We start from the raw sequence: 26,933 nt of genomic DNA on the forward strand, positions 1-26,933 counted from the left end.
TGGGGTTTCCTTATTTATTTTGTTGTTCTACAGGACAGAATTCAGATAGAACATGGAGCACTTACAATAACAAATGTGAATCTGTCAGATGCAGGCATGTATCAGTGTGTAGCAGAAAACAGACATGGAGTCATTTTCACCAGTGCGGAGTTGACTGTAATTGGTGAGTTTCCTTTCCTAAAAACCGAAAATCTCTTGTAACCTATACCAATGTTGTGAAGCTTAAATGTCTCTGCCAAGAGTACATCACTATACCTCCGGCACCAAGGAAACAAGTATACTAAATATTATTGAGGCAGGTGGAGATACACGGAATAAAGAATTCCCTATATCACTCCATCTTGTTGTTAATACAGGTACCTGAGCATGGAAAGTTGGTGGCATACCACACACCTCTTGGTGTTTAAAAGCCCCTATATCAGCCTTTTAATAAGACAGTAGGAACCAGTGATAGTGCAGTTGGGACTTGATCCATGTTGAACTCAGTAAATCTGTCTATTGAATACAGAGTCTGAATTGAATCCTCTTTAGGAAACACTGCAAAACTTTCCTCTTTGAATAGCCTTTTCACCCTAAGAATGACACTCACAACGCTGACACCCTCTTCAACCCCTAAATCCCAAAAGACCTCTACCTTAAGCAGAGTTTTGACACCACAAAAAGGGAAGTGCCGGAGACTCTGTAACATCCCATAGGGACTTCATTATTGCTACTGATTTTATGTGGAAAGCAGTATAAAACCCTAAGACAGAGAGACAGACTGACTTCAGTGGGTCATGCCCATGTTATAGATCCATATTAGTGATCATAATGACAGCTATAAATTGTGTCAATGTATTGCAATAGTAAAACTGCAGTTCGTCCTATATATCTGCTTATAGTCAAATTGTTCTATGACTACACTACAAGAGGGTTCCATTGTATGCATTGTATGAGCAGCTCATTTGTCAAGTGATTGTCAATCCACACATGGGAATTTAAAAAGTGTTATGCACTCTGAGGCCCATTCAGCAAGTAAACACTTTGGGGCTGGTATATTGGCCTCTATTGCACTGGAGTACATTAAGAGTAACTCACTAGTTACACCTGGTAAAATTGGTGTAAGCAAGAAGAAAATCGGGGTCAATTTGTGTAGCACTAGAGCAAGTCCAGAATGGAGAGACAGGCTGTTTGCTGGTCTTGCATACTGTACAATTCCGTTTAACCCGGGGTTTTGGCTATCCCTTCATACCATAAGATAAAAAGAGTTTCAGATAATGAGCCAACCAGACAGTTTTACAAGGATCCATGGACTGAGCCTCAGACCATCACTTTGAACTAGAAATCTCGTCTCCTTATCTTATCTGCAGAGGGGGAAGCTGGAGCACAGAGAGACTAATTCTGATTCTCCTCTCACTTATTCTGGTGAGAATCAGGAGTAGCTCCACAGTATTCATTGGCAGCATAAAACTGGTGTGAGATCAGAATCAAACCTAAAGGGATTTCCAGGAGGTGTATGTCAGAGTCAGGGATAGAACTCATGTCCCCAGACTCCTAGTTCTGCACTGAATTAGAAAGCTGCCCTTCCTTCCTTCAGCATAAGCTTGCGAGTAGCTAATATGCTCGCTTACAATGCTGGGAAGGTTCTTTCCATCAGAGAGAAAAGAGGGAACCAATAAAGAGGTCAGATTACATGCAGCATTTCCAAGAGGAAGCTAGAGTTTCTGATTTAAACAATCTAGTCTTAGGAGTTTTCAAAGAGAATGTTCAGTACCATTGTTTGCTTTGTCCTTAAGAACAAGGCATGAGGTGTGTTCTGCACATCACATTTCAATGTAGGTCGTCCTTTTATCAACCTGAGAGATGCCTACATAGAAAAAAACATTTTCATCTAGAAGTTTGCTGCTCGAGGAAAGTACAATCGTGTTCTACAAATTAGGCTTCACAATGATAAGATTTATTGGGCATGTTGCCTACTGTATAAAAGAAATCCAGATAAACCACTGATGCTTTTCCAGTCTATTCAGAACTGTTATACAAATGCGCCTTGTAAGGTAGGCAGAACCTAGCATGAGATAAAGACCCAGATTCTTCGCTGCATTCAGGCTGCTCTTGGTATAGGGGGCAGGTCCAGCGCTTACCTGTGCCCTGATAATCTCTGGATGGTAGAATGGCCTCTTGGAGCTGTTGGCAGCTGATGTCATTTAGAGTAGCCCTGAGACTGCTCTCTCATTCCTGTGGACTGGACCAACTCACAACAGCCCTAAGATCAGGAGTACAAAAACATGGCTGAAAGTCACTTTTACTTTTCCAGTGTTTGGCTGCAGCCGAGGCTCTAGGCCAGTATATTGTGGAGTTGGTGGGTGATCCTAACAATAGCCCCCAGAGAACACAGAGAGGAAAGAGTATAGTGCAATAGCTTCCCATATCCACACAGGAAACCGGGATAGATTTTAGATGGCTTTTACCCTGATACTTCATCTCTAAGGGTACGTCTATACTTACCTCCGGGTTCGACGGTAAGCAATCGATCTTCTGGGATCGATTTATCGTGTCTTGTCTAGACGTGATAAATCGATCCCGGAAGTGCTCGCCGTCGATGCCAGTACTCCTGCTCTGCAAGAGGAGTACACGGAGTCGACGGGGGAGCCTGCCTGCCGCGTGTGGACACACAGTAAGTACTTTGTAGTTCGAGCTAAGGTACTTCGACGTCAGCTACGTTATTCACGTAGCTGAAGTTGCGTATCTTAGTTTGAACTGGGGGAGTTAGTGTGGACCAGCCCTAAGAAAACCCAACTCTTCAAGGTCAGCATCTCTTAAAGCAGCAAACAAAATCCCTGTTTCTCTATTCTGTCTGCCACTTCAATAAATCCCTGTGCTAGTATGACACTCTGCCTGTCTGACAGCAGTCCTATTCTGCATTATACCGCATTTCATCAGGGCCTGTGCAAAAATGTAATGGGTAAGCAAGGAGTGCCTGGGGTCTTTACATATAGTATTTTCCATCTTCATCAAGCTCAAATGAAGAACAAGTCTAAGAGAACTGCCCCATGCATAACTAGCAAGGACCTTAAAGAGTTAGTCTTAAAAACCTGCAGATCGAGAGAAGGATATGGTTAATTCTATATTTGCTTTGTTCACATTGAGGTTGCAATGACTCTGTGCTGTTGAGGCACAGATCCTTCTTCTATATTAAGATCAGTTCTTTGTTCCAAATAAATGCTTGAAATAAAAGAACTAGTAGAATACCAAACAACCTGCTTTACAAATATATTGGTAAATCCGAGACCTGAGTTCAATTTTCTGTGATTCCTAGGGTTATGTTATCTGTTCACAACTATTTAGGCTGTTGCTGAGTATTCAATATCTTATATGTAAATCATAGTAGGCTCTGTGTGGTCCCCCCCCCCCCACACACACACACAGAAAATGACAAGAATGATGATTCTGCAATAAATGTGGTGTTCATTATTTTCCAGTTTAAAAAAAGTTACAGCCATCTCATACCATCGGGGAGCAAAAACAATAGTCCTGTGTGACTCAGGCTACTATACGTAGAACACATGTATACAAGTAACAAAAGTGAATAGTCAATGCAAACACTTTGCAAGCAAACCATACTCTGAGAACTAGTTGTCTAAACAGTTCAGTAAACATTTAAAAGTAACTGATCTATTCAATAATTGATTTCCAAATTATTTTTCAATAGAAAAAAAGTGGCACATTTTATTTTAAAATTGGTAATTAATATTGTTCTCAAAGAGCAATGTGACCAACTCTGATATATATAGTATATTAATATGTAGAGGTCCTCACTGTGTGTCTTCTATTTTGAAAGGTTTTTTGGCTCCACTGTTGTTTTTCTGGTACTTTGATAATCTCCTATATAACATACGTACTTTCCTCTATGCCAAAATAAAATTATCCATCTATGATTACACATAAAAGGCAAGACAGCCCAGACGTTAGTTGACTCACAGATTCACAGAAATTGGAGATAGAAGAATTCTCTTAGGTCATATAGTCCATCCCCTAGTCAGCATGAGGTTATTCCTTACCCTATGTTCTTTTTGTATTGGAGGCAGAATGGATGGCAGAAAATTAAGTGGCAGAGTAGATGCTTCAAGAAAACTGAATTTCTCATGGGTTCCACTCTCCAGTTTTGTGCCACCCTGCTGCTTCAGGAGCATTTTAGACATAGGCCTAGTTTGACTTCTATATTTGGGGGGGGGGCAGCACCAGTGCAGACAATGGGGCTATGCATGGAGGGGGCGGCAAAATCCGTGCCTACCTGAGTTTGCAGTTGAGCGGGGGGGAGGAATACCCCCCACACACACCATCCCTCCCCAAACTACGGTCATGATTTTAGCTCATTATGTGTAACATCTACTTGATCTATAAACAGTGAATTAAAACTCTCCTGAAGGAGCAGTGTAACACAGAACTGCAGAGCCAAGCCAAATCTTTGGGCTCACTTCTAAAATTATATGCCATAACATGAAAAAGTTTTTAATTTTTGCCACAAAGCATTTTGGCAACCAAGTTCGATATATTATCAAGCAGAAATTATTTGCCAAAACAAACAAGCAAACAAAAGACCTGCGTCCTAGAAGGGAGTTGTGAGGACAATCATGCATTGGAACAACAGTAGTAGAATTGAAAATAGAATGCAAAATGAATGTCATAACTCATAAAAGCCAAACATGGTACCAAAGCATTGTATTCAAAAGTATAGCTGTATGAAATGTACTGTGAAATGAGCTCTGCTATGATTAGTACCCATGTAAAATAATCATATTGAATTAGTATATTGCATCGTATCTTAGCTAATAGGACATGTAAGATGTAAAGATAACTTTTTTGTAGTTACAAAAGTAGCAAATTTAGTGTTATCGGTTGTGGGGGAGATGAGGTCTTTTCTAATTTGTCCCAGTTTGTAGGTGTCACATTTATAGGGCTGGCCATTTTTTAAACTTGGATTTGTGCATACATGTTAATTATAGTAAATACAGTATGTACTCCATAATTCAGTTTAATTCTGGAAGTTGTTGAAGACTTTTTAGCAAACAAAATTTACTGTATGCTTAAAGATAATTCAAATCACAAACTCTTGGGTTGACACTCTGTGTTAAGTCCTGCTACTTTCCATTATACTGCACAAACCTTCCAGGTTAGCCACAGCTGACAAACTATACAGTGAACATGGAGAGAATTGATCATTGTTCCAGGTGGTCTGTGGGTTTGTGAATGAAGTCTTCAGGGGACACCTACAAAATGTATTGTTTGGTTTGGTTTGGTTTTTCCACACCTGTGGTTTGAATTATAAAACATATTTTTAAATAAAACTTGAATGTCTACTGAAATGGACCAAACTTTCAGCAGGCTTCCTCGCATCTTCCAAATTTCCAGGCAGTTCTGTTTGCACATGCCTGTGTAGGCAATTGTCCATGCAAATGGACATCTGTAAAAAGTGCAGATGTATTTAAGGAGGCCTGAAGTAAATGTTGCTGTGTAACAAGATTTTTGTTCCCAAAATCCTGGAACACTTACAGATCGAGGGAGAGGGGGAAAGTGGGAGCACCAAGTTCAATCAAAAAGCCTCATTTGGGGTTTGGAACAGGTAGACAAAGATGTATGTGTTCAGCTGAAAAATATTTATCAAATCCTTTAACTGTCACTACGTGTGTTAAGTTTGATTCTGAACACAATGAACATATTTATATATTATGGGGCTTATTTTGACCTAAAATTGGTTTTATACAAATATAATTCCACTGACTTCATAGTACTTCTAATTTATTTACACTAGCGTGAAAGGAGAATCAGTTCTTGTATCTATACAAAACTGTGCAGCTTATTTGAATATAAATGTTACTTTTTCTGACTCTTTAAATTGTAGATACTATTAGCATGTCAACATCTGCCAAGAGCTCCAACATGATGGAAACCGAGATATCACTTTTATTCGGCACTCTAAGTATAAAATAAATTGTGCTATCTCAGAAACCACTCTGGAGTAATTGTTTGCAAATGCTGACAGTTCAATGCTGATCACTGTCCCTACAGTAAAAAGTGTTAGAACAAGAAACATTTATGTTATTAAAAAAAAAAAGCTGAGAACCTAAATGTCCCACTAAATTCCCTGAGTCACTCAACCTCTCTTCAAATCACAGCATTTATTGTCCTATATTATGTGTTCCATTCCATAATTATGGCCACAAACACCTCCCTGCATACTGTTGTGTTACGCACGCACAGTACTGGGGAAGAGATCTGTAATCGCCTGTGTACTGTTAGGCATCTTAGCATATTTTCATCATCACCACACACTGTTATGTTATGGACATGGAAGAATGACCCCCACTGCACATATAAGTATTTCTGATGTGAGCTTCTCCAAATTGCACTGTATAAATGGAGCCTGATCCCTAGATGGTGTAAATCAGCAAGGGTCCATTGACTTTATTAGGGCTACACTGCTTTACACCAGCTGAATATTTGGTCCATGATCTTAAGATTTCATTACCAATACGTTTTGCTATTAAATACATCTTTCCAAATAAATTAAGCTTTTAAGCACAGAAGTATCTATTTTCCTAATCAATCTGCATGTGTAGCTCCTGATGCTGATAATTACGGAAGTTACAAATGTAAATTGGTGAGCGGATACACCAGAATATTCTAATGTTAAAAAAAAAACGATTGGTTCTTTCCAGAGTGAATTCTAAGCTTCTACTTTTCTTTTTCAGCTTTGGGTCCAGACTTTTCCAAAACCCTCTTGAAAAGATTAACTCTTGTTAAAGTGGGCGGTGAAGTAATCATAGAGTGTAAGCCAAAAGCTTCCCCCAGGCCTACTTATACTTGGAAGAAAGGAAAAGAGATCCTAAGAGAAAACGAGAGGTAAACTCTTAAAGTAACCATTACTTTTGTTAGCTTGCTCCAACCCAAGGGCTTTCAGCAATGAAAGCTAAAATGGACATTAATAGCTTGCTGGAAATGACTTGCAAATAAATGTGAAAACAGCTAGTGTTCAATCTGTGGTATTGGGGGGTGGGAGAGCTGCTCCTCTTGTGTTCATCCCAGGCTCTGTAGAGTGTTAAAAAAAAACCTGCCAAGAAGCTTATTCACTAAAGGTATAGTCTAAAGCAAATATTTTTGCCTTTGGATTGCTCCAAATAGCCATAGTTCTTCAAAAAGATTTCCCAGGAGATCCTCTCCCTGAAACTCCCTACTGCAGATTACTGTCCCTTGTAAATTATTCCGTCTCCCAGCAAACAGCAGTTATTTGGGGTCAGTAACTAGTTTGGCAATTGTAATGTGTGACAGTACTTTCTGAGTGGCCAAGTCACATTTATTTTATACCAAGGATGATATTTGCAACCAGCCTCAACATGGCCTCTAAATTTGCACCTGCACATTTTGCACATATAGTCAGGTGTTGGTACTGAATATTTTGATATCTGATGGCTTTATCTACCCAATTTGTGCAACAGTTGTGCTTGTAATTATACACAGGAAAACAATGGAAACCATTCTTAGAAAATTTGTCACAAGGAATTTATGAGATAGTGTTACATGCCAATTTTGGTGGCATTAGATCAATGAGCAGAATCCTGTACTGCTAGCAGATAGCTGACATTTTACAGTTCTTAAAATTAATGCATGTAGCTCTATGTGTTTATTAAAATATTGTCAGTGGAAATTGTCAAGATTTCTGGTACTGTTGGCTTTCCCCTGCCCACAAGGATGACTTTAGCCATCATCCTTCAATCAGTCATGCACGAAATCAGCAAATGCAGAAGTGCCCAAATGCTACTTTTAAAATATGTACTAACCGTTTTCAGTGCTTAGACTGGCTCAGGTTTGATTCACCTGAAATTCTAGCCTCATGATTTGTTTTATCTGAACTGCTTACCTGTAATAACCCCATTCTCATTGCAAACATTAGAATGGGTATGTCAAAATTTAGGCTCATTTATGGCCAGATGCTAAAACATGATGAAGACAAGGGTGCTCATTGCCTTGCAATATCTGACATTTATTTATTAAGCTATTGCCTTACGTGCTGTTTGCTTTGAACTCTCAAGATGCCATTTTCAATTGACCAGTCATTTTTCCCCACTCCCTCTTTAAAGTGGGCTACACCGTGCAATGAACCCATTGAAGTAAGTACAAGTTGTGCTTGGATGAGCACTGCAGAGTTTCGTTCAGTCTTATCCTGTGGATGAAGTATAGAGCTACCTCTGCCAACTAGAATATGAGGCAAGTCTAGATGAAAGTTATAAAAAAGTGTTTGGGACTCAGGATGTATCGGGTTTTAAAACTGAGATATCTTGTTCTTCAGACAAAAGACTGTAAAGAGAATAAAAAATGTTGAACATTTAAGCCTTTACTGTCTCAGAATTGTGAGCTCACTGTTCTACTTGCATTCTCCACTAGCCAAATTCAGGATCTGGAGTTTGTATAAGCATCACCTGTGCACATTTTCTCATGTGCAGTGGTGGTGGGGTGATTGAGGCTTGGTTTATTTGGACAAAGGGCTATCTAGAAGGAAAAGTATACAAATATATATTTCTCATCTAAATATTTACTCTGACTGTGATACAATGCTGACCAAGCACAATTCTTTGGACTTTAACCTTATCCTCCCAGAAGAAAATATGAACTAAAACATGAAAACTCTTCTTTAACTCCTATAGTTATTATTAGAAAAGATTTCGATACAGAAGGGGTTGGAGTTGGAAAGTAATAGATACCATTTGAATTTAAGGAAGTGTGGTTCACCAAAACAGTTCATGAAGGTGGGATCATTTTGGCTTCTAATGGGGGGAAAATAATCAAATAAATGAATGGTTCAACAGGACACAGATTAACTACGATATATTAACTACTCATTCATAAAAGCCTTAGCAATTCGCAGTATCACATCTGTTCCATATTCACTGGAGAGAGCCAGGCAAGAGCCAGATGCAATTGTGGAAAAAATAGCAAAGAAGATCATGATGACTAATGCAAGATCTGAGGCATGACATCAATACATTCTTTCATATGGACCCAAATAGAATTACTGTTCTTCCAATTATTTCTCCTAGCCCTAATGCTTTAATAAGACAATTTTCCTTCTAAGTTTCCCATACTGTATTTATTACTACAAATCCATGATAGCCTACCTGCCCAGATGTAAAACTGGGTACCATTGGGGTTCCTGGCTGCTTGGAAATATAAAAAACTCTCTCATCTGCTACATTTCATTTATTGTTAGAATGAAATTCAAACTTTTTAAAGGCACCAAATACTGAGAGGGGTTTTTTTCCATGCACCCCGCCCCCTCCACTTTTCGTTTTTCCATACCATGGAAATGTCTCTGAATGCACCTAGCTCAGATCTAGAGTCTTGCAATTACTTGCTTTAGGGTGGAAATATGCAGTTCTCTCACTCTTAGGGCTTCTCTACCCAGTGAATCAGTGTGCAAGCCAGAGTGTGAATCTACAGTGCACTAGCCTGCTGTGTGCTCACTGACCATGTGAACTGTGCACTAAAAATTCTGTCATATGCTTTGACATACTAGCCATGTAGACAAGCCCTTAGACCAGGTCCTGAGTTCACTATCCCATATATACTAACCACTTATCACTCTGCAGGTCCAAATAGATTTGTGGACATCTGCTTGATCCTCCCTTCAGGAATCCATGGCCAGTGATATTGAACAACAGCCTTCTTCATACAAAGTACTCTTATTTAGCTGCTGGAACAATGTGTCAGAGAAAAATGGATCTTAAAACAACAAACAGCCTGCATGTGTATTTAGTCTTATGCTTCCCTTCAAGCTGTGTTAGACAGGCTTTCCCTGTACGTTACAGGAACGGAGACAATCCAGCTTTCATTCTTCTAACAAAGCTCAGATCCTCCAGTGTGTCTGTGGGTCTCTCTGACTGGTTCAAGAAAGCTCCACCCCCTTTCTGTGTAGGGTTCTGAGCCCACTTACCATATTGGTCAATAGTTTCTCTGCTTACAGGCCAAGATGTGGCATCTTCTGGTGTTTAAACCTGGGTTCTTCTAGTCAGTGAGCCTCCAGTTCACCCAGCTGCAAAATGGGTACCTTATGCATCAGGTTACGGCAGTCAAAGGCAGTTGGATGAGATGCTGGCCACATCAGTCCCTTGTGTACTATTGGCTGTGAAACTGATGTGCCTTAACCCTGTCAGCTCAATGAGCCATTGGTTCAGGAATCATTCAGCAGGGCCTATCCAGAAGAATGCCCCTGCAATGGCTTCTGCTCCATTGTTTGGGAAATTAAAACCATTTATTCTCAATGGGGTAAAATCAGAGGCCTGATTGCTGTCTCCCCCTTGTGGGAGGGTGTTGAAACTGCCTGATCCCCTTGCTTAGTCTAACATTCCATTTTAGAGGTCAAGCACACAGACCGCATTTTAGATACACATCAAAATAGGCAATTTAATACAGAAGCCTTATGATCATACTTGATCCCACCAGGGCACACCGAGGTTGAGATTATTCGTTTGTTTTGCCTCTAAGAGACTCAGCCCAGAACTTGCAGACCCAGAGGAGGGGGAGGCTCTTCCCCCCTATGTAATTTAGACAGCTTTAGAGGCCTAAGTTACAGCAGCCATCTTGGCTGCCCTCTGGGCAGCAGCAGTGCTCAGACTCTGTACAGCCCTGCCATGCCCGTCCTGCCCCAGCTCATCCCTATGCCAGGGCTTGCAAGGGGATCCTCACAGCACAGTCTTATGGATATCTTCTGCAGCGCCTGTGCCAAGAGAATCCTTTGGCAGGAACCAGGACACCTTAAACCCCTTTATGCCGCTGCAGCTCTCTTACCAGGCACAAAGGGGCAAGAGCAGGAATGAGTCCCTGGGGTCAGACTGAAAATGCTAAAGGTCCAAAGGCTTGTGGTAAATCTTGCATCAACTAGAGCCTTTAAATCCAGGATGGATGTCTTTCTCAAAGATCTGTTCCTGTTCAACCACAATTTATTGGACTTGATGCAGGACTCATTGGGTGAAATTCTCTGACCTGTGTTATGCAGGTCAAAGTAGTTGATCATGACGGTCCCTTCTGGTCTTAAGTATATTGAAATCTATGGAAAAAAGAGCATAAAGAATAGCTGTTGCTGGGATATTTTCATCTGGGCTGGGAGCAGAAGTTTTGGGTAGCACGTGAGAAAAGCTGTTCCCACGAAATTTCCAGCCTAGCCAACTCTGCAAATGTGGGAACTTTGAACGAGCATCTGAACTTCTGGATACTTCTCCTAACTGAACCTCAGCTCTGATACTGTGGAGGTTAATTGATGTGGATAGTCCTTCCAATTCCAAGAGGAATTAAAAGCAATGTTAATGTGCCAGTTCCCTGAGATGCTTTGAATTCTGCCATATCATGGCAATTGTTCAAGTTCCTACCTTGGGGCTCTTGTGACTTTGCAGACAGAGTGTAATATCAGGGAATAACATCTAGAGGCAGAAATAACATGTATCATGTGCTGCTGGGAATCCTGCTCTGGGGGCTACTGCTATCCAGGAGGCAGAACTAAATGCGATGCTCAATGTTTGCCTAGAAGGCACAGCCTATCTTGGAAAAGAGAGCTTTATTGCTTTAGGTTTTGTATTCTTCTCTGGAGGCAGAACTACTGTGTACTGTGCCCTTAATGAACAACCTGCCCTGGAGGTATCGCTGACTGGTGTTTGAGAGCTCTACCATTGTGTTATTAGGAATTCTGCCCTGGGGTACAATTATATTATTGCAATCATTAAAGGCAGTTCATCTCCATAATAATGGAAATCCTGCCTTGGAGGCATAACTGCATCAAAGTAATGTTAGCAGCCTGGCTCCAGAAGCTAAATTATATATAGCTATAGCATAGATATAGACATGCTGCAAAATCAGCTCTGGAAATAAAGACCGCTCCTACATAGCTATGGATCCAGAGTTCATTACCCGTTCTTGGTGCTACATGAACATCCAAACACATTATTCAGTGCCAAGACCCTGTTATGTCCTATGGGCAACATAGAACATAATCCTTGTGCAAAACTACATTACATATGGCTGAAGCAGCCCAGTAGAGGATTTCCCTGAACTGGGGTAACTCTTAGTAATACAGTGCTACCACAGCAGCTCCCATCCTCCAAGTTTTCAGCATAAGGGTTAAGGCCAGACATCCTAGATTCTGGCAATGTGTGGGTCTCAGAGTAGACCCTTGAGACTCTGAGCACCTGGTAAAATGTAGAGTAGACTTGCTGCTCTGCCTTATGCCAGATAGGCGTGTGGATCAGGAAGAGGAGGTTGCAAACTTTTGCACCATCAACTTCCTCAGTTCTGCCAAGCAATTTGGCCCTATATTGAAAGTACTAGTAGACTAGCAGCAGGGTCTGAACCAGATCCAGAGATCCCAGTACCATGTGGAGGAGAGAGAAGATATGGGCCCTACCGTCAGGGCGGCAATTAGGGGGGAAAAAAAAAAAGCCGCGATCGGCGGCGGCAGTTCGGCGGCAGATCCTTCACTCCTAGAGGGAGTGAGGGACCTGCTGCCCCCGAATTGCCACACATGCCGCCCCTCTCCCTTGGCCGCCCCAAGCACCTTGTTAAGCTGGTGCCTGGAGCCAGGGCCAGCTCTAGAATTTTTGCTGCCCAAAGCAAAAACAATTTTGGCCGCGCCCCCCCCTTATTTAATTACCCCACCCCCGGCCCCGCCTCAACTCCGCCCCTTCCCCAAATCCCCAGCTCTGCCTCCTCCCCCAGGCTCTCAAGCCTAGGAGGGAGGGAGGGAGGGGGAGAAGCGGCGCGTCCACTCGGAGTCTCCCCCTCCCTCCCAGGTTTGAGAGCCTGGGAGGGAGGGCGAGTAGCAGCGCGCGAATCAGCTGTTTCGCGCGCCGTGACAGCAGCAGCGGAGGTGAGCTAAGGCGGCTGGGGCACATTTTTAGGGGTGGCATTCTGGCGCCGGCCATGCCGCCCCTAAAAATGTGCCACTCCAAGCACCAGCTTGTTTTGCTGGTGCCTAGAGCCGGCCCTGCCTGGAGCCGGCCCTGCCTACCGTTCTTCTCCCTTCCCCACCCTTTTGGAAACAGAGCTGGGGCTCTAAATATCGAACAGTTAATGCGAGCTTTGGTCAGAAGAAAATGCTGATTGAATCATGGTAACAATGGACACTGAGCCATGTTCAGTCACAGGGCCTGATACAGCTCTCAGTTACACCAGTGTAAATCAGGAACAACTTCACTGGACTGAATAGTTACCCCAGTGGGAGGCTGGTATAAATGAGAGGAGATTCATATTCTCCCTCTTCTCTTAAACTCTTGCACCTTTAATGCAAGTTTTTGATCAAGCATTTTATGTTTCACCATATTCCCTATTTGTGGCAATAATTTCTTAGCATCAAATGCCATATACTGTTGGTCAGGAAGACTGGGTTGGGGGAATCATGACAGACTTGTTCCTACAGGGTTTGTGAATCCTCTCATAATAATTCAATTACAATGTTAGATAGATTTGTTACCTAAACTTGTGTTTTAAAACCTTTATTTTTCAGGTGATCTTATTATAGAAAGCTTTACATTTCTTTATAAGTACAGTATGGTTCCTGCAGGGAACTTACTCTGTTATAGATAGAATGCCTGATTCGGCTCTAGCGTACATGGGTGTAAATCAGAAATAACTTCACTAAAGTCAGTGACTATCGTGGTTACTCTTGGTTTACAATATAAGTGAGAGAGAATCAGGCCCTGGGTGACTACAGATAAATACAGGTGGTACATAGAGCGTTGTCAACTAAAGCTATGATGGTCACGCACAACCATGCTCATATTCCAAATTGAGTAAGAAATACCCTATAATTTAGGTAACTATCCACCCGGAACTATGTAATTATATCAGAAAACATATTTTTAAATATTTATAAATATATATTCCCCTTCATTTTAGCATAATCCTCCATAGTCCAAATAATTATAACATTGCACAATCCAGAAAGCTTGCAAGCAATAGAATATACGCTAAATTGATAAAGTTTGGCACGTTCAGCCAAAGCAGCATTGCACTTAGTACAATATGATTTATTAATCTGCATTACCAAACTCACTGAAGCCTCAAGGTTGGGTTTTCTGTAAATATCTTATTGCATTTTTGTGTGTTTGTAATATATGGAAAGTATATTTCTGTCTGAACTGATCTTATTCCACAGAATGTACCTCACCTTTGATGTGAAATCATGTCGCTGTTGAGGAGTGTTGGGCAAGGATTAGACCATAGGTCTTGCATCCAGAAGTTATAGGATCCTTTTCTTGCTCCATCATGGATGGCCTGTCACTCTCTCTCTCTCTTTCTTTCCCCCTTAATTTACACCCTTATATATTGGGGATAATCACACTTATGTACTTCACACGGGGGCGAGGGGGTTAACGAAGCTAAATGAATGTTTGCAAAGCACGGACAGTCTTCAGATGAAAGGCGCTGTTTTAAGTGGTAGGTATTCATTTTAGAATATCGGTCTCCCTGTACACACATCAAAGCTTATTACTTTTCCATGACCAGTCACAAAAAAAACCAGAATGTTTAGTAACTGTCTAAAATGCCAAATGCTACTCCCCAAACATTTCTGCATAGCTCCAGTGAGTAGCCTTTGCAGGGATGATCCAAGAAGGGTTTAGTTGAAGGAAATCTTCCCCACAGCCCCAGAGCTTGTTGTGGGGGTGCTGTGCAGCCATTCCACTGATGTTTCTATAGCCTAAGGACAATAATGGCACATGGGAGCCCTGTACACCCCCTTATCTGAAAGAATTTAGGACTATGGAACTGCATAATGATGAATCCTCTCACTGCTCTCCCCCTCCTAACTCCTGCTGTGTACTGCTTCTGAAGACAGGCTCTGAAGATAGGCACTGTAGTAGAGTAAATCTCCGCAGCACAACGGGTGTACTCAATCTGCTTTCATGGCAGCTCACAGCTAGGTCCTCCTCCACCCCAGCTGCAGAGCCACAGTGATTCAGTTGTGATTTAATGCCGTCCAGCCCCTTGAAGGGGATGACCGCATTTGGCCCTTACGCAGGCTAAGATTTGGACATGCTTTCTCTCTCTCTCCACGTGTAGGTAAGTGAGAAATCTTATCTTCCCATTTCAGACTTAGAGCTGTGCAATATGCAAAGATGACAAGAGACCCTATGCTATGTCTTGCCTTCAGATTCAGTCATTCATCCTTTTCCCCTTCCATCACACATTGAGCCCCACAGTCTATTGTCAGTTATCCAGTTTGCCAGCTCATGTCAAAACCAGAGCTTGAGCGTTTCCAAACCAGTTAATTTTCTGTTAAAATAATTAATATTTAAAATTCACAAATGAGGGGCTCTTGTTCCTAATGTTTCCCTGAAAGACACTGAATATTAAACTGACGCTGCTACCAGACACACAGTGGAACAGAAAACTAACTTTTCTTTTATGCCAAAAAAGATTACTCTCCTCCCATTCTTCTGCATCCGAAGAAGTGGGCTGTAGTCCACGAAAGCTTATGCTCTAATAAATTTGTTAGTCTCTAAGGTGCCACAAGTACTCCTGTTCTTCTTTTTGCGGATACAGACTAACACGGCTGTTACTCTGAAACCTCTCCTCCCACTCTGGCTCATGTTAAGCTCCTGTACCATTAGAATTCTCTCCTTTGTATGAGCATACAGTGTGTGAATTGTTTATTCAGTTCATTTGTAAGAGGAAAAATCATAAAAAGTAAATGATGTTCAGGACTGCTAGCAAAGAATGTGAAAGTGTCCAATTAAACAGCCGCTCACAAGGACTTGTATAATAGCAACATCTGTTATCTTAATTAAACAAGTTTCTTTATAAAGGGGCCTTCACGGTGCGCTTTGTTACAGCACGATCTGACCTAGATACTCTAGGCGTGCTTGCTATCTTCATGGGAATTTTCCCAGTTGGTCCCATTTATGTTGCAGCCTTGACAAGCTTTGTGATATATGAGTGCACAGACACATGCACAGACACAAAGCCGAATTGTTTAAGTCCAGAAGGGTTTCTTTTTTATGAAAACCAGTAAAAACAAAGAAATGCAACATTCAAACTGATCTTCTTCTATTTAATTCACTGAGCATAGGTACTGCAGTGCTTGGAGGTCTGGCGCATCGCTCCTTAAATTTATACTTCTGCCATATGAAGGCTTGAGGGGACAAGCTAAGGGGATATGGTAGTATTTTCAAATGTGCCTGAGGGCCAGATTTTGAAAGATATTGCGAGTTAGGCATCTATCCCTAAATCCAATTTTCAAAAGTAACTAAGGAGGCTACATCTCACTGAAAGTCACTTAGGCCTGGTCTACACTGGGTGGGGGGATCGATCTAAGATTCGCAACTTCAGCTACGAAAATAGTGTAGCTGAAGTCTATGTATCTTAGGTCAACTTACCTTGCGTCCTCACGGCGTGGAGTCAACTGCCGCCGCTCCCCCGTCGACTCCGCTTCCACCTCTCGCTGCAGTGGAGTACAGGAGTCGACAGCAGAGCAATCAGGGATAGATTTATCGCGTCTAGTGTAGACACAATAAATCGCTCCCCGATAGATCGATCGCTACCCGCCGATCTGGCGGGTAGTGTAGACGTACCCTTAGGCTCTTAACTCACTTAGCTTGGCTTTTGGAAATTTTACCCATAGTGTCAGCACGGACGTTTGGATTTCTTTGCATTGACTTCTTGGTGTCACAGACCATCTTTACTTAAACACAGAAGACCACAAATTGTATATGAGTCAACACTGCGATGCAGTGGCAAAAAAGGCAAATGTCATTGTGGGATGTATTAACAGGAGTGCCATATGTAAGACATGGGATGGTGACTGTTCCACTGTACTCTGCAATAGTGAAGCCTCAGTTGGAGTCAGCCCCAATGGAGCCTTCCCAAAAATAGGGGGCCAGGGGCCCTGCCCCCTCCATGTCCCTACCCCTGCCCCTCCACTTCTGCCCGAGGACCTACCCCCAGCTGAGCCAAAAGATGGAGCAGGCTGGGAGCTGCAGACCCTCCACCTGCCTTGGGGGGCCCACAGCAGCCCCCAGACCGTGTCCCCGCCCTGCAGGCCCCCCACCCAGGGCAGGTGGAGGGTTCATGGCTCCCAACAGCTGTCTGCATGGCTCTTACCCCGACCAAGCCCTGGCTGGGGTACGGGGCCTTGGAGCCGCAACCCAGCCATGGTAAGAGCCGGGCAGCCAGGCAGCTGTGAGGAGCCACGGACCTTCCACCTACCGTGGGCAGAGGGCCCAGGGGTGGGGACATGGGCTGGGGACTGCTCTTGGCCCCCACCCCCGGCAGGCGGGGGTGTGTGGTGGGGTGCCCCCTGCTGTCCGGGCTCCCCGGCCGGGCTCCAGCTGCCAACCTGGCCGGGGGGGGCTTTAAGGGGAAGAGTAGGAACAGGGACGGGGGGGCCCATGGCAAAAAGTGAACAAGCCAGGCACTGTACTCTGCAAAAACGCTTTCAAAAAGTGGGAGTGCCAGGGCCCCCAGGACTCCCCTCTTCCGGCGCTGAGGGCTGGAGTACTGTATCCAGTTTTATATCACACTTTAAGAAAGATGTGAACGAATTGGAGAGTCAGAGGAAGAGCCACAAAAAGGTTTAGAAAACCTGACCTATGAGGAAAAATTGAAAGAAGTGGGCATAGAGTGGGTATGTTTAATCTAACGAAGACTAAGGTGACATAAGTCTTCAAATAAGTAAAAGATCATTATAAAGAGGACGGTGATCAATTGTTCTGCTTTTCCTCTGAGAGTAAGAAAAGAAGCAATTGGCTTAGTTTGCAGCAAGGGTAATTTAGGTTGGATATTACAAAAAAACTTTCTAGCTATAAGGATAGTTACACCCTGGAACAGATTACCTCGGAAGGTTGGATGGTTGTAAGAACAGGTTAGACAAATACTGTCAGATCTAGGTATCCTTTATGCTGCCTCAGCATGAGGTGACGGGCTTAGAGGACTTTTTGAGGTCCCTTCCAGGCCTACATTTCTGAGATTCTGTAGTTGTTTCAAGGCATCCTACTCTCTGCTATAGTTACAGGGTGGAGTAAAAAGGCTGACATTTATTGAGCCCTTCAAATAAACAAGAATCCCATCACTTTAAATCATTTAGCATTTCATTTCACCAACACCATTAATTGCACATCAATCACATGAGGATGAAGTAGTATTGGATATTTCAGCTCTCTCTTGGTATCCTTACTTCATTGATTCACCAATGAAATGACTTGCCCAGATTACCTCATCAGCTAGGAGCTGGGAAAGGAATTCAGTCCTTCTGCATAACCAGAGCAACCCTGAGAATACTGCATAGTCAAAACCGGACGGAGACTTTCTTTGACACTTAGCTGGAGTTTTTCTGTAAAGAAAAATATTGCTTATTGCAATACATAAAAATGACACAGTATCATGTAAATTAAAGTTATCTTGTCAAAGCATGTAATAAGCCATTTCTGATTTCTTGCTTTCTAAAAATACACAGCTGATTTCTCTGGCCCTGATTCAGGAAAGTGCTGAAGCACATGCTTACATCCATGCTTAATCATATAGCACTTAAGCCTGTGACTAATTGCTGATCCTGAAAGAGGCTATTCTAAATTTGGGCTTCTAATTGTGTCAGTTTCACTAATGTAGCATGAAATCCAGACCCTATTGAAGTCACTGGGGCCAGGATTTCATCCTTGATATATGTGCACTTAGGTCCTAATTCTGCAAATGTAGTGGTCTGCCATGTGGACCTCCTTGCAAGATCATGGCCTCAGTGCACTCAGATCTGTGACAGGAGGAGAGAACGCAAAAGCTCCAGAAGAATCCATTCATCTTGGCACCACTACAACCCAGGAGGTGTCGTCCAGAAGCTAGGTGTTCAAACTGAGAATTTCAAAGTAGTGTGTGCAATTCAGACACATGTTTTGCTACAAAAATGATATAATGTGAATCAGACTCCCCTATTCTACTTTGAAAATCTCAACCTACATGCTCAGTTGTCACTCTTCTAACTAAAGTGAGTTCGTGGAGAATTAGCCATAAGATATGTTTGTGATTTTTAAATGATAGCAGTTCTTGGGCTCACTAGCATTACTTAACCGTCATATTGGACTTTTAGAATTGTATCTGAATAGCCTGGATGTGATGGACTTAATTCATCCCCACTGTGCTACTTAACACTTTTATCCTACTGCAATTCACCTTATTCACAACAATGGCCATATTGACTACTTATATTACTAGAGTAAGAAGAATTTGGCCTGTTATTTGAAATGTAACTTATTTTTATTTTGACAGTGTAATGTATACAATCCTCTTTTAAAAAAAAATAGATCTTCTAAAAGCTCCCAAATCACTAGCAGCACTACTCCAAAATATGAAGTTACCTGCCAGTTAGCCAAACTATTGTTTTTTATGTTAGTTACTTTGCTTATTCAATTGAGTGTATTTTCTTCGCAAAATTGGATATTTTAAGTTAAGCCAGTAGGTCCATATTCCATAGTGATTTACCAAAGAGGTTAAAATTTGGCCCATAACTTTAAAAAAGTGTGTGTGTGTGTACACCGCTTTCTACTTTCTCTGCAAGGGGTAAGCTGAATTGAGTGATAGAAAGGTAGAGATTTTTCTGTTCAACTTTTATTTTTTGCAACTTTTGATCCTTAAAGAGGTTTAACAACTTTGCTTTTCTAGGGGAAAAAAATATATTAATCACTGTTTGCTCCCAGGCTGTCATTTTGCATGCCAAGAACCGTGTTTAAAAAATAAAATTTTTGGACTTACTCACAAGCCACTAAAACTAGAAGGATTTTGCATAATGGAAATTCTGACATTATATTAACTATAGTTCTATATAACTGTACCATTTTAAAAACAACGAGTAAGGAAAAATTGCAAAGCCAGATAAGAAAGAGAATGCAAATTGGCTTTCCCTAGCATTTTAGATGTGTCTCGAGTTAAAGAGTATTAATACAGATTCGGGGGAGAGGGATTGGTTGCCTTGAACTTACTTAATTATTTCTTAACTGTTCTGAACATCAAAAAGAAAATGACAATAGGATAGAAAACACATATTAGCCACATGGTGCCTGTGTGCAAACAGAGATATTAGTTTCATATTGATAACTTGACAGATGTAGTGTAAGAATTTGTTTTGGACATGTAGTCTAGTGGCATTCCAGAGAAGACCAAAACCCCAAAGGAAGCTTCCAACCATTGTCTTGCATTGATTGTGTTGGGTATTTTTTTTTTAATAAAGCACCTATGCAATTTCTTTTAGGCAGGCAGGTAGCCAAATCATCAATAACTTGTCGGTTTTTCATTACATCCTGCCTTAGTAGAGTGAAAAATGACACTGTGTAAATAGCTTTCTGAGGTTTGAATTGACATTACAGCATTTATCTTAGTTCTCAAAGAGGTGGCTTTACCTTGTTTGAACATGTGAAATAACTGGCCTGTCAACTTATTTTAACCCATTTACTGCAAAAGAGAGCTAAAATGAAGAAGTTAACTACTTGATTGGACAGAGAGAGGTCCAAAATCACTGGGTATCCTGTCCTTAAAAGGAATCATTTTAATTGATTATTTCTCAGCAGAACCTGTGCTTCTCTGTATTTTGTTCAGGGAAGGATCAAAGTGTGATGTCGCACAAGCTCATGGATATGTTCAACACTTTCAATCTAATTTGTGGCTTTGCGGAGTTTCTTTGATAAAGCACCTTGGCTGCCTTTTGTACAGGCTTAGCTCAGTTGGCATTTGGAGGTGACTCTGAACCACACACTGTTCTTTTATGCTCTGATGAGCAGCCAAAAGTGAGCCACGTGGGCTGATCCGTGAGATTCCTGGCCTTGGCTTTTGCCAAGGCCGCTCAGAGTTCTGAGGAATAGTAACTTGTCCAAGTCTAGTCCTGCAGCTCCACACGAGACATTTGTGACACTGTAGCTGCCCATTCCAAAGGGAAGATACCATAGGCCAAATTCTGCCGTCAGTTACAGCCGTGCAATTGTACTGAGTCAAATGGAACTCCATGCATTTAACTTAAGGGCAGTATTCAGACCTCTCATTCCACTTTGCCTTATCATAATTATGACAATTGAACCATTGTAAAGGATATCAAGAGGTGACGGCTGTAAATAACTGAATATTTGGGTCCGCCATAGGTCTGGGAAAAAATGTTTTGGGTCAACCCAAAATGAAAATGTTTCCAAATTGTTGTGAACCACAATGTCAACAAAATTGTGTTGATCTTGGGGTTTTAAAAACATTTAAAATGTTTTTGAAATAAAATTAGGGGAAAAGCCAAAACAAAATGTTTCAGGAATGTGGAAATAAACTGCTCTGACATTTCCAAATTTCTTATTTTTTTTTTTTTTTTTTTTGCCAAAACAATTCACCAAAACCAACCCAATTTTGAAAATTGTTTCAGTGGACCTATATCTGCATTTTTCAGCCAACGAAAGGTTTTTGCATGAAGAATTTCACTCAGCTCTACAAGAATCTGAGCGCACTTTGTTAGTGAATTGAATGAGTTCCAAGATTTCCTAACATGGAATCAGGTTTTGCTTCCCAAACTGACTAAAGATCACTAGTTTATGGAATTACTTTAAAGAGGTTAGAGTCCAGACTCTCCCCGGGTGTAAACCAGCCTAGCTCCATTGAAGTCAGTGGAGCTACGCTGGTTACATCAGCTAAGAATTTGGCTCTAGATGTATCGTGCTCTTTTTGATTGACAGCTCCCTCATAACACCCCCAAGGCTCAGGAGATAGGCAGGAATCCACCCCCACTTACAGAAATATAGTATGTTGTATTGGTTTTAAAGATTCAGTTTTAATCCTCAGATTCAATCCATTTCACTCACCTGAAGCAGCACATGATTATTCTCTAAGCTTAGGACAGGGAGCCTACAATTCAGTGCTTTATTTGTGCAATTGTTTGCACTTATCACAGTATAAATCTTCATTACATTGAGCTCTCACTGGACAGGTTGGATGGTGTGCAGAGAATGAGGCAGAAAATGAGGTGGTGGGTGCATCACCTCCATGGACCACTTGTGGGGGAGACGCGTTTCTCTTTGCTTTAGTCTTTGTTGCAAGTATTCAAAAAAATGTAACCATTTTGTTCTAGGATTTGATTCAGTGAAGTCTTGAGCACTTCCTAAGAGGTGGCTCAGCAGCCTTCACTCTCGATCAATGCTTCAGTTCAGCAAGTTACTAAGAACATGCCTAACTTTAAACGTGTTTTTGCTTCAATACCTTACTGATTTGGGGCCCAAGGCAATGAGAATTGAAGGTGCTTAACGCCTCTCGAGAGGAGCTCACAGAATCAGGCACCTAATGACTTGCACTTGGAGGATCATAGAAACATGGAATCCTGTTTTGAAATTATGAGTCTGTCCTATAGTCCACTATAAAACCAACACCAGGTGTTGCGTCCACTGGAACCTTAAAGTATTACAATACCAATTTCACTTTCCCCTGTGAAGGGCACCTCCACAAAGATTAGAATTTGAAAAGCAGATAAAAATTCAATGCATTAAAAGTCGTCAAGATTTGTGTTTCACTATAGGTAGGGTTCCTGTGAAACATAGGGTGTGGCAACCTCCTATCCGTTATTTAAGCTTGCCATAGGGCACTTGCTACAATGAAGATCTCCTTCTACTCTTAAACAAACTAATTTCCCAGTGAAGCCTCTTCCTAGAATTAGTATAACATTATCTGAACTCTTCATTTAGTGCCATTCTCTCCTCCCTCCCCACTTTGTAAAATAGTTGCAGTGGTGACAAAAATGAGCTAGGTCTGTCACCTCGTCTCACCTGGCACTAGGAAATGGTTTATCATAATCATCCACAAATTCCATAGAGGATTATGAACACGATCAATTTCTATGAGGGGACTGAGGTCTAGACCTCCCCATATTAAATTGTCACAATGTCAGAAGTCTGATCATCAAAAAGGATATTGCAAAGAAATTTCAATTATATTTATCAGGTTTTTTTCATTGACCCTTGAATTCAGTTCTCCATCCCCATGGTACAATTTCAGAACGTGCTATCAAAATCAATCTGACTGAAAGAGGCTTACTTCATACCCTCATAATAAGGGCTTGTCTATGGGGGGACACGCAGGAAAGTTAATCCTAACTAACCAAGGGCTGGACTACACTGGGAATTTACCCCAGCATACCTTCATCTCTCAGGGGGGTGAAATGAATGAAGTCCTCATTTTATCCCCAGAAGAGTTATAACACTAGCAATAGCAGTACAACCTTCACTAACTAGCTCCTTGACTGCTCAACTGGAAGGGCCATTGGTAAGTGCCATGAAAAAGTTCAATGTCCAGGCCTCTAAAGTCTAGTGAGAACATAAGAACAGTCATACCGGATCAGACCAGTGGTCCATTTACCCCAGTATCCTGTCTTCTGACAGTGGCTGGTGGCAGATGCTTCAGAAGGAATGACTAGAATAAGGCAATTATTGAGTGATCCATCCCCTGTTGTCCAGTTGGAGTTTAGGGACACCCAAAGCATGAGTTCCATCCTTAACCATCTTGGCTAATAGCCATTGATGGACTCTCTGGTTTCCAACTAATGTTTATTTAGGGACAGATTGTAATTATACAGTTTATCCCGAGTAACAGACAGTGCGTGGTTCCACACAAACAAGTCTGAGTCGCAATTCAGTCTTTGGCGCCACCTTGCTCCATGGAGGAAATAATCTACCCCAGTCCTTTGCCAGGCGAGTATCAGCTAAATCAATATTTGCACACTTCCCACTCCTGCCTGTGCCTTCTGTATGAGAGGAAAAGTGGCAGCCACAAGGAAGGTGCTTTCCTCTGGGTATCACACCTACTGGAGTAAGCAAGCATCTTCTACCCTCTTATTCCTCTATGCAAGTGCACAGGGCAAGCCATGATCTTGTCCTTAGTACGATCATTTATTGACTAGGAATGGAACTCCTCAGTTCATTTTACAGAGGTCACCTAGCACATTCAGACGATAATGAATTTGTTAATACCAACCTAAGCCATATTTCAACCAGTGACCCGTAGCTGACAGGCTCCATAGATCCTTGACCAATGCAGTGCTCTGTATTGTCAGAGATGTTTTAGTATTGAGCGTTTCATGCATATTATTCTCATGGAATGAGAGGGGAAAGTACTAAAACAGTGGTCTCCAACCTTTTTACACACAAGATCACTTTTTGAATTTAAGATCAACCCAGGATCTACCCCACCCCTTCCCTGAGTGCCTGCCTCCGCTCACTCCATTCCCCTGTCCCTCTGTTGCTCACTTCCCCCTAGCCTCACTCACTTTCACCGGGCAAGGGTTTGGGGTGCAGTAGAGGGTTCAGGTTCTAGGCTGGGGCTAAGGAGTTCGGGGTGTGGGAGGGAGCTCCAGGCTGAGCCTGGGGCAGGAGGTTAGGGTGTAGGAGTGAGGGGTGCAAGCTCTGGGAAGGAGTTTGGGTGCAGGGGTCATATGGTCACACTGCACCTAATCTCATAGACTCCACTGGACATTTGATGGATTTTACTTCTTTTTATTAGTGTCATTTGTGGTTTATAGATCCAAAATCCTAAAGGAACTGTCACAAATCAGTGTAACACTCTCCGCTGTGGGGTGTACATTGGTGAGCCAGGGGCAGGGGATTGGGGTGCAGGAGTGAGGAGTTTGGTGCAGGAGGGGGCTCTGGGCTGGGGCAGAGTGTTGGGGTGCAGGAGAGGGTGATGGGTGTGGGTTCTGGGAGGGAGTTTGGTGCAGGAGGGGGCTCTGGGCTGGTGCAGGGGATTGGGGTGCAAGAGGGGGTGAGAGGTCTGGGAGGGAGTTTGGGTGCAGGAGGGGGCTCTGGGCTGGTGCAGGGGATTGGGGTGCAAGAGGGGGTGAGAGGTGCAGGCTCTGGGCTGGGAGGCGCTTACCACAAGTGGCTCCCAGCCGGCGGCACAGCAGGTCTCAGGCAGGCTGCCTGCCTGCCGTGGTCCCACACTGCTCCCAGAAGCGGCCGGCTGCTGGCACGTCTCTGCGGTCCCTGGTGGGAGGGTGGCAACGGGTCTCCATGCGCTGCCTGTGCTTGCAAGCGCTGCCCCCGCAGCTCCCACTGGCCGGTTGCCTCCGCCCCCCTGGGGTCGCAGAGACATGCCAGCAGCCAGCCACTTCCGGGAGCGGCGTGGGACCAAGGCGGCAGGCAACGTGCCTGAGCCCCGCTGCGCCACCAGACTTTAGCGTCCCAGAGATCGCGATCGACTGGCAAAGGCTCCAGGTTAGTGACCACTGTACTAAAATATTTGCTCGTTATGCAAGTGTTGAGCATTCTGTCCTCCTCCTCATCATCATCGTTACCCCCACACATACACACACTCTCACACACACAAAAGCTGGATGCTAGTTAAGTCTGCTTAGTCAAAGTAATGACCAACCTTCCAGCAGCAGTTTCACCTAAAGAACCCAAAGCTGTCAACAGACTTCTTAACCTTGGTCTCAGTTGTGACTTTTCTCAGGTGGTGTTTGGTGGGTCACAAGGGAGTGGAGGGCAGCGGAGGAACTGGTGCCTACAGACAGCATTGCCTCTGACAGGCAGCATGCCTCCTGTATGCAGTGAGAGGCACTATGTGCTTACACCTTCCTAAGAAATAGTGTCATTTGCTCTGGGCTGTTAAACAGCTGTTGCTTTTCACACTGGAGATGGCCACATTTCAGTGACTATTAAAGTTATCCCAGTGTACTGTACATAAGGCTAAATTATTACTCTCACCCTGTGAGTGCATTATAGCGAAAGATAGAGCTATTCCCTGCAGTGAAACTGTGCAGGAGACGGGTGTAATCTGTCTCCAAGTAGCAGGGAACTTTTCTTAGGGGAGGGTCTAACACCCCCACACAGACACACACCCCCCAAAATTTTCAAAAATGCTAAAATTAGATTCCTAAATGCAAGAGTAGATTGATTCATTCACACACACACAGTATTCCCCTAATCCAAAGAAACTGATTTCAGTAACTTTTATGCATTTTAAAGGAAAATATTATTTATTGTCAAGTATTTCTTTTCCATGAGCTTTTCATAATTTAAAAAAACAAGATACTGATACTACATTCAAGGCTAAGTTTTAAGAAATTCATGTAATGAGTTTAAAATCTGAGGAAATAATTATATGTCTGGGGGGGAGTGGGAGGGGAAGGATTTCTAAAGTACTTTTCTCAGATATTCCTGCATGTTCTCATAGTATTTTTGATGAGTAATTAAATACTATGTTTATGTAGTTTAAAATGTGTCTTTGGAACTTTAAAATCCATGTTAATGTCAATTATAAGTGAAGTGGGTAATCTATCTTTGTACGGTGGACATTTTTCATTGAAACTAACAAAAAGAATGTCTTGTATTTGAAAGACTGTGCCTTTGGGCTTCTGTTCAGATGGTATCAGCTGGAACATTAAGCTGAGAATGCATTTACTGCTTCTTTTCTAATCTCATGAATGGTTCCAAAAATGGTTTGTGTCAGCAGCTGATTCACATAGAAAATCTGTATGAATGTACATAGTTTTCCACATTAGAAAATAAGTTGTTTTTTTACAAGGATCTGAAGAGTTTTAGTTTAATGTTTCCGTCCTTCAGCACACCCAAGTGCCTAATGTAAATAGAGAGGACTAGCGCTTGTCATTCCAATTGGTAGAACTGTTAGAGCAGGAGGCTGGAAGTCACAATTCTTGGGGTCTCCTTAGTGCTTCCACTGAATCTGAGTCACCTTGGGAAAGTCACTTAACCACTGTGACTCTAGTTACAAATTACTCTTGTGTAAGAATGGGCTTCCTGATACCTAAAGTACCCGCACTGGACTTCAGATAGGCTGAATGAATTTGTTTTTGTAAAGCACCTTGAGATTCTTGTGTGGAATTCACTTCACCTGTATAAATCCTGAGGTTATTGGGCTTATATAGTAACAGTGTGATATGTGTGAGCCCTTCTCCCCAAACC

The 26,933-nt window shown here is 42.4% G+C and overlaps 1 protein-coding gene and 1 long non-coding RNA gene across 9 annotated transcripts in view; one reads left to right on the forward strand and one right to left on the reverse strand.

Annotated features, from left to right (window-relative positions):
* The window catches only part of LOC128840976 (contactin-4), a 654,212-nt gene that overhangs the window by 539,989 nt on the left and 87,290 nt on the right, over window positions 1–26,933 (forward strand). For all 7 annotated transcript variants that reach the window (XM_054035596.1, XM_054035602.1, XM_054035603.1 and 4 more), the window contains 2 exons: window positions 34–163; window positions 6,729–6,879. In XM_054035596.1, coding sequence (XP_053891571.1) covers window positions 34–163; window positions 6,729–6,879 — 281 coding nt within the window. The remainder of the gene's footprint in view (window positions 1–33; window positions 164–6,728; window positions 6,880–26,933) is intronic.
* LOC128840978 (uncharacterized) lies at window positions 1,977–25,531 on the reverse strand. 2 transcript variants are annotated; one of them, XR_008445755.1, is made up of 3 exons: window positions 25,381–25,531; window positions 18,229–18,346; window positions 1,977–2,242 (listed from the first exon to the last, which is right to left on the reverse strand). It is a non-coding gene; the product is annotated as an uncharacterized LOC128840978 (long non-coding RNA). The 2 variants fall into 2 exon arrangements; XR_008445756.1 differs by lacking the exon at window positions 1,977–2,242 and adding an exon at window positions 10,541–11,077.

Source organism: Malaclemys terrapin, chromosome 7 (genome assembly GCF_027887155.1).
Source record: "Malaclemys terrapin pileata isolate rMalTer1 chromosome 7, rMalTer1.hap1, whole genome shotgun sequence".
Classification (NCBI taxonomy): Eukaryota; Metazoa; Chordata; order Testudines; family Emydidae; genus Malaclemys; species Malaclemys terrapin.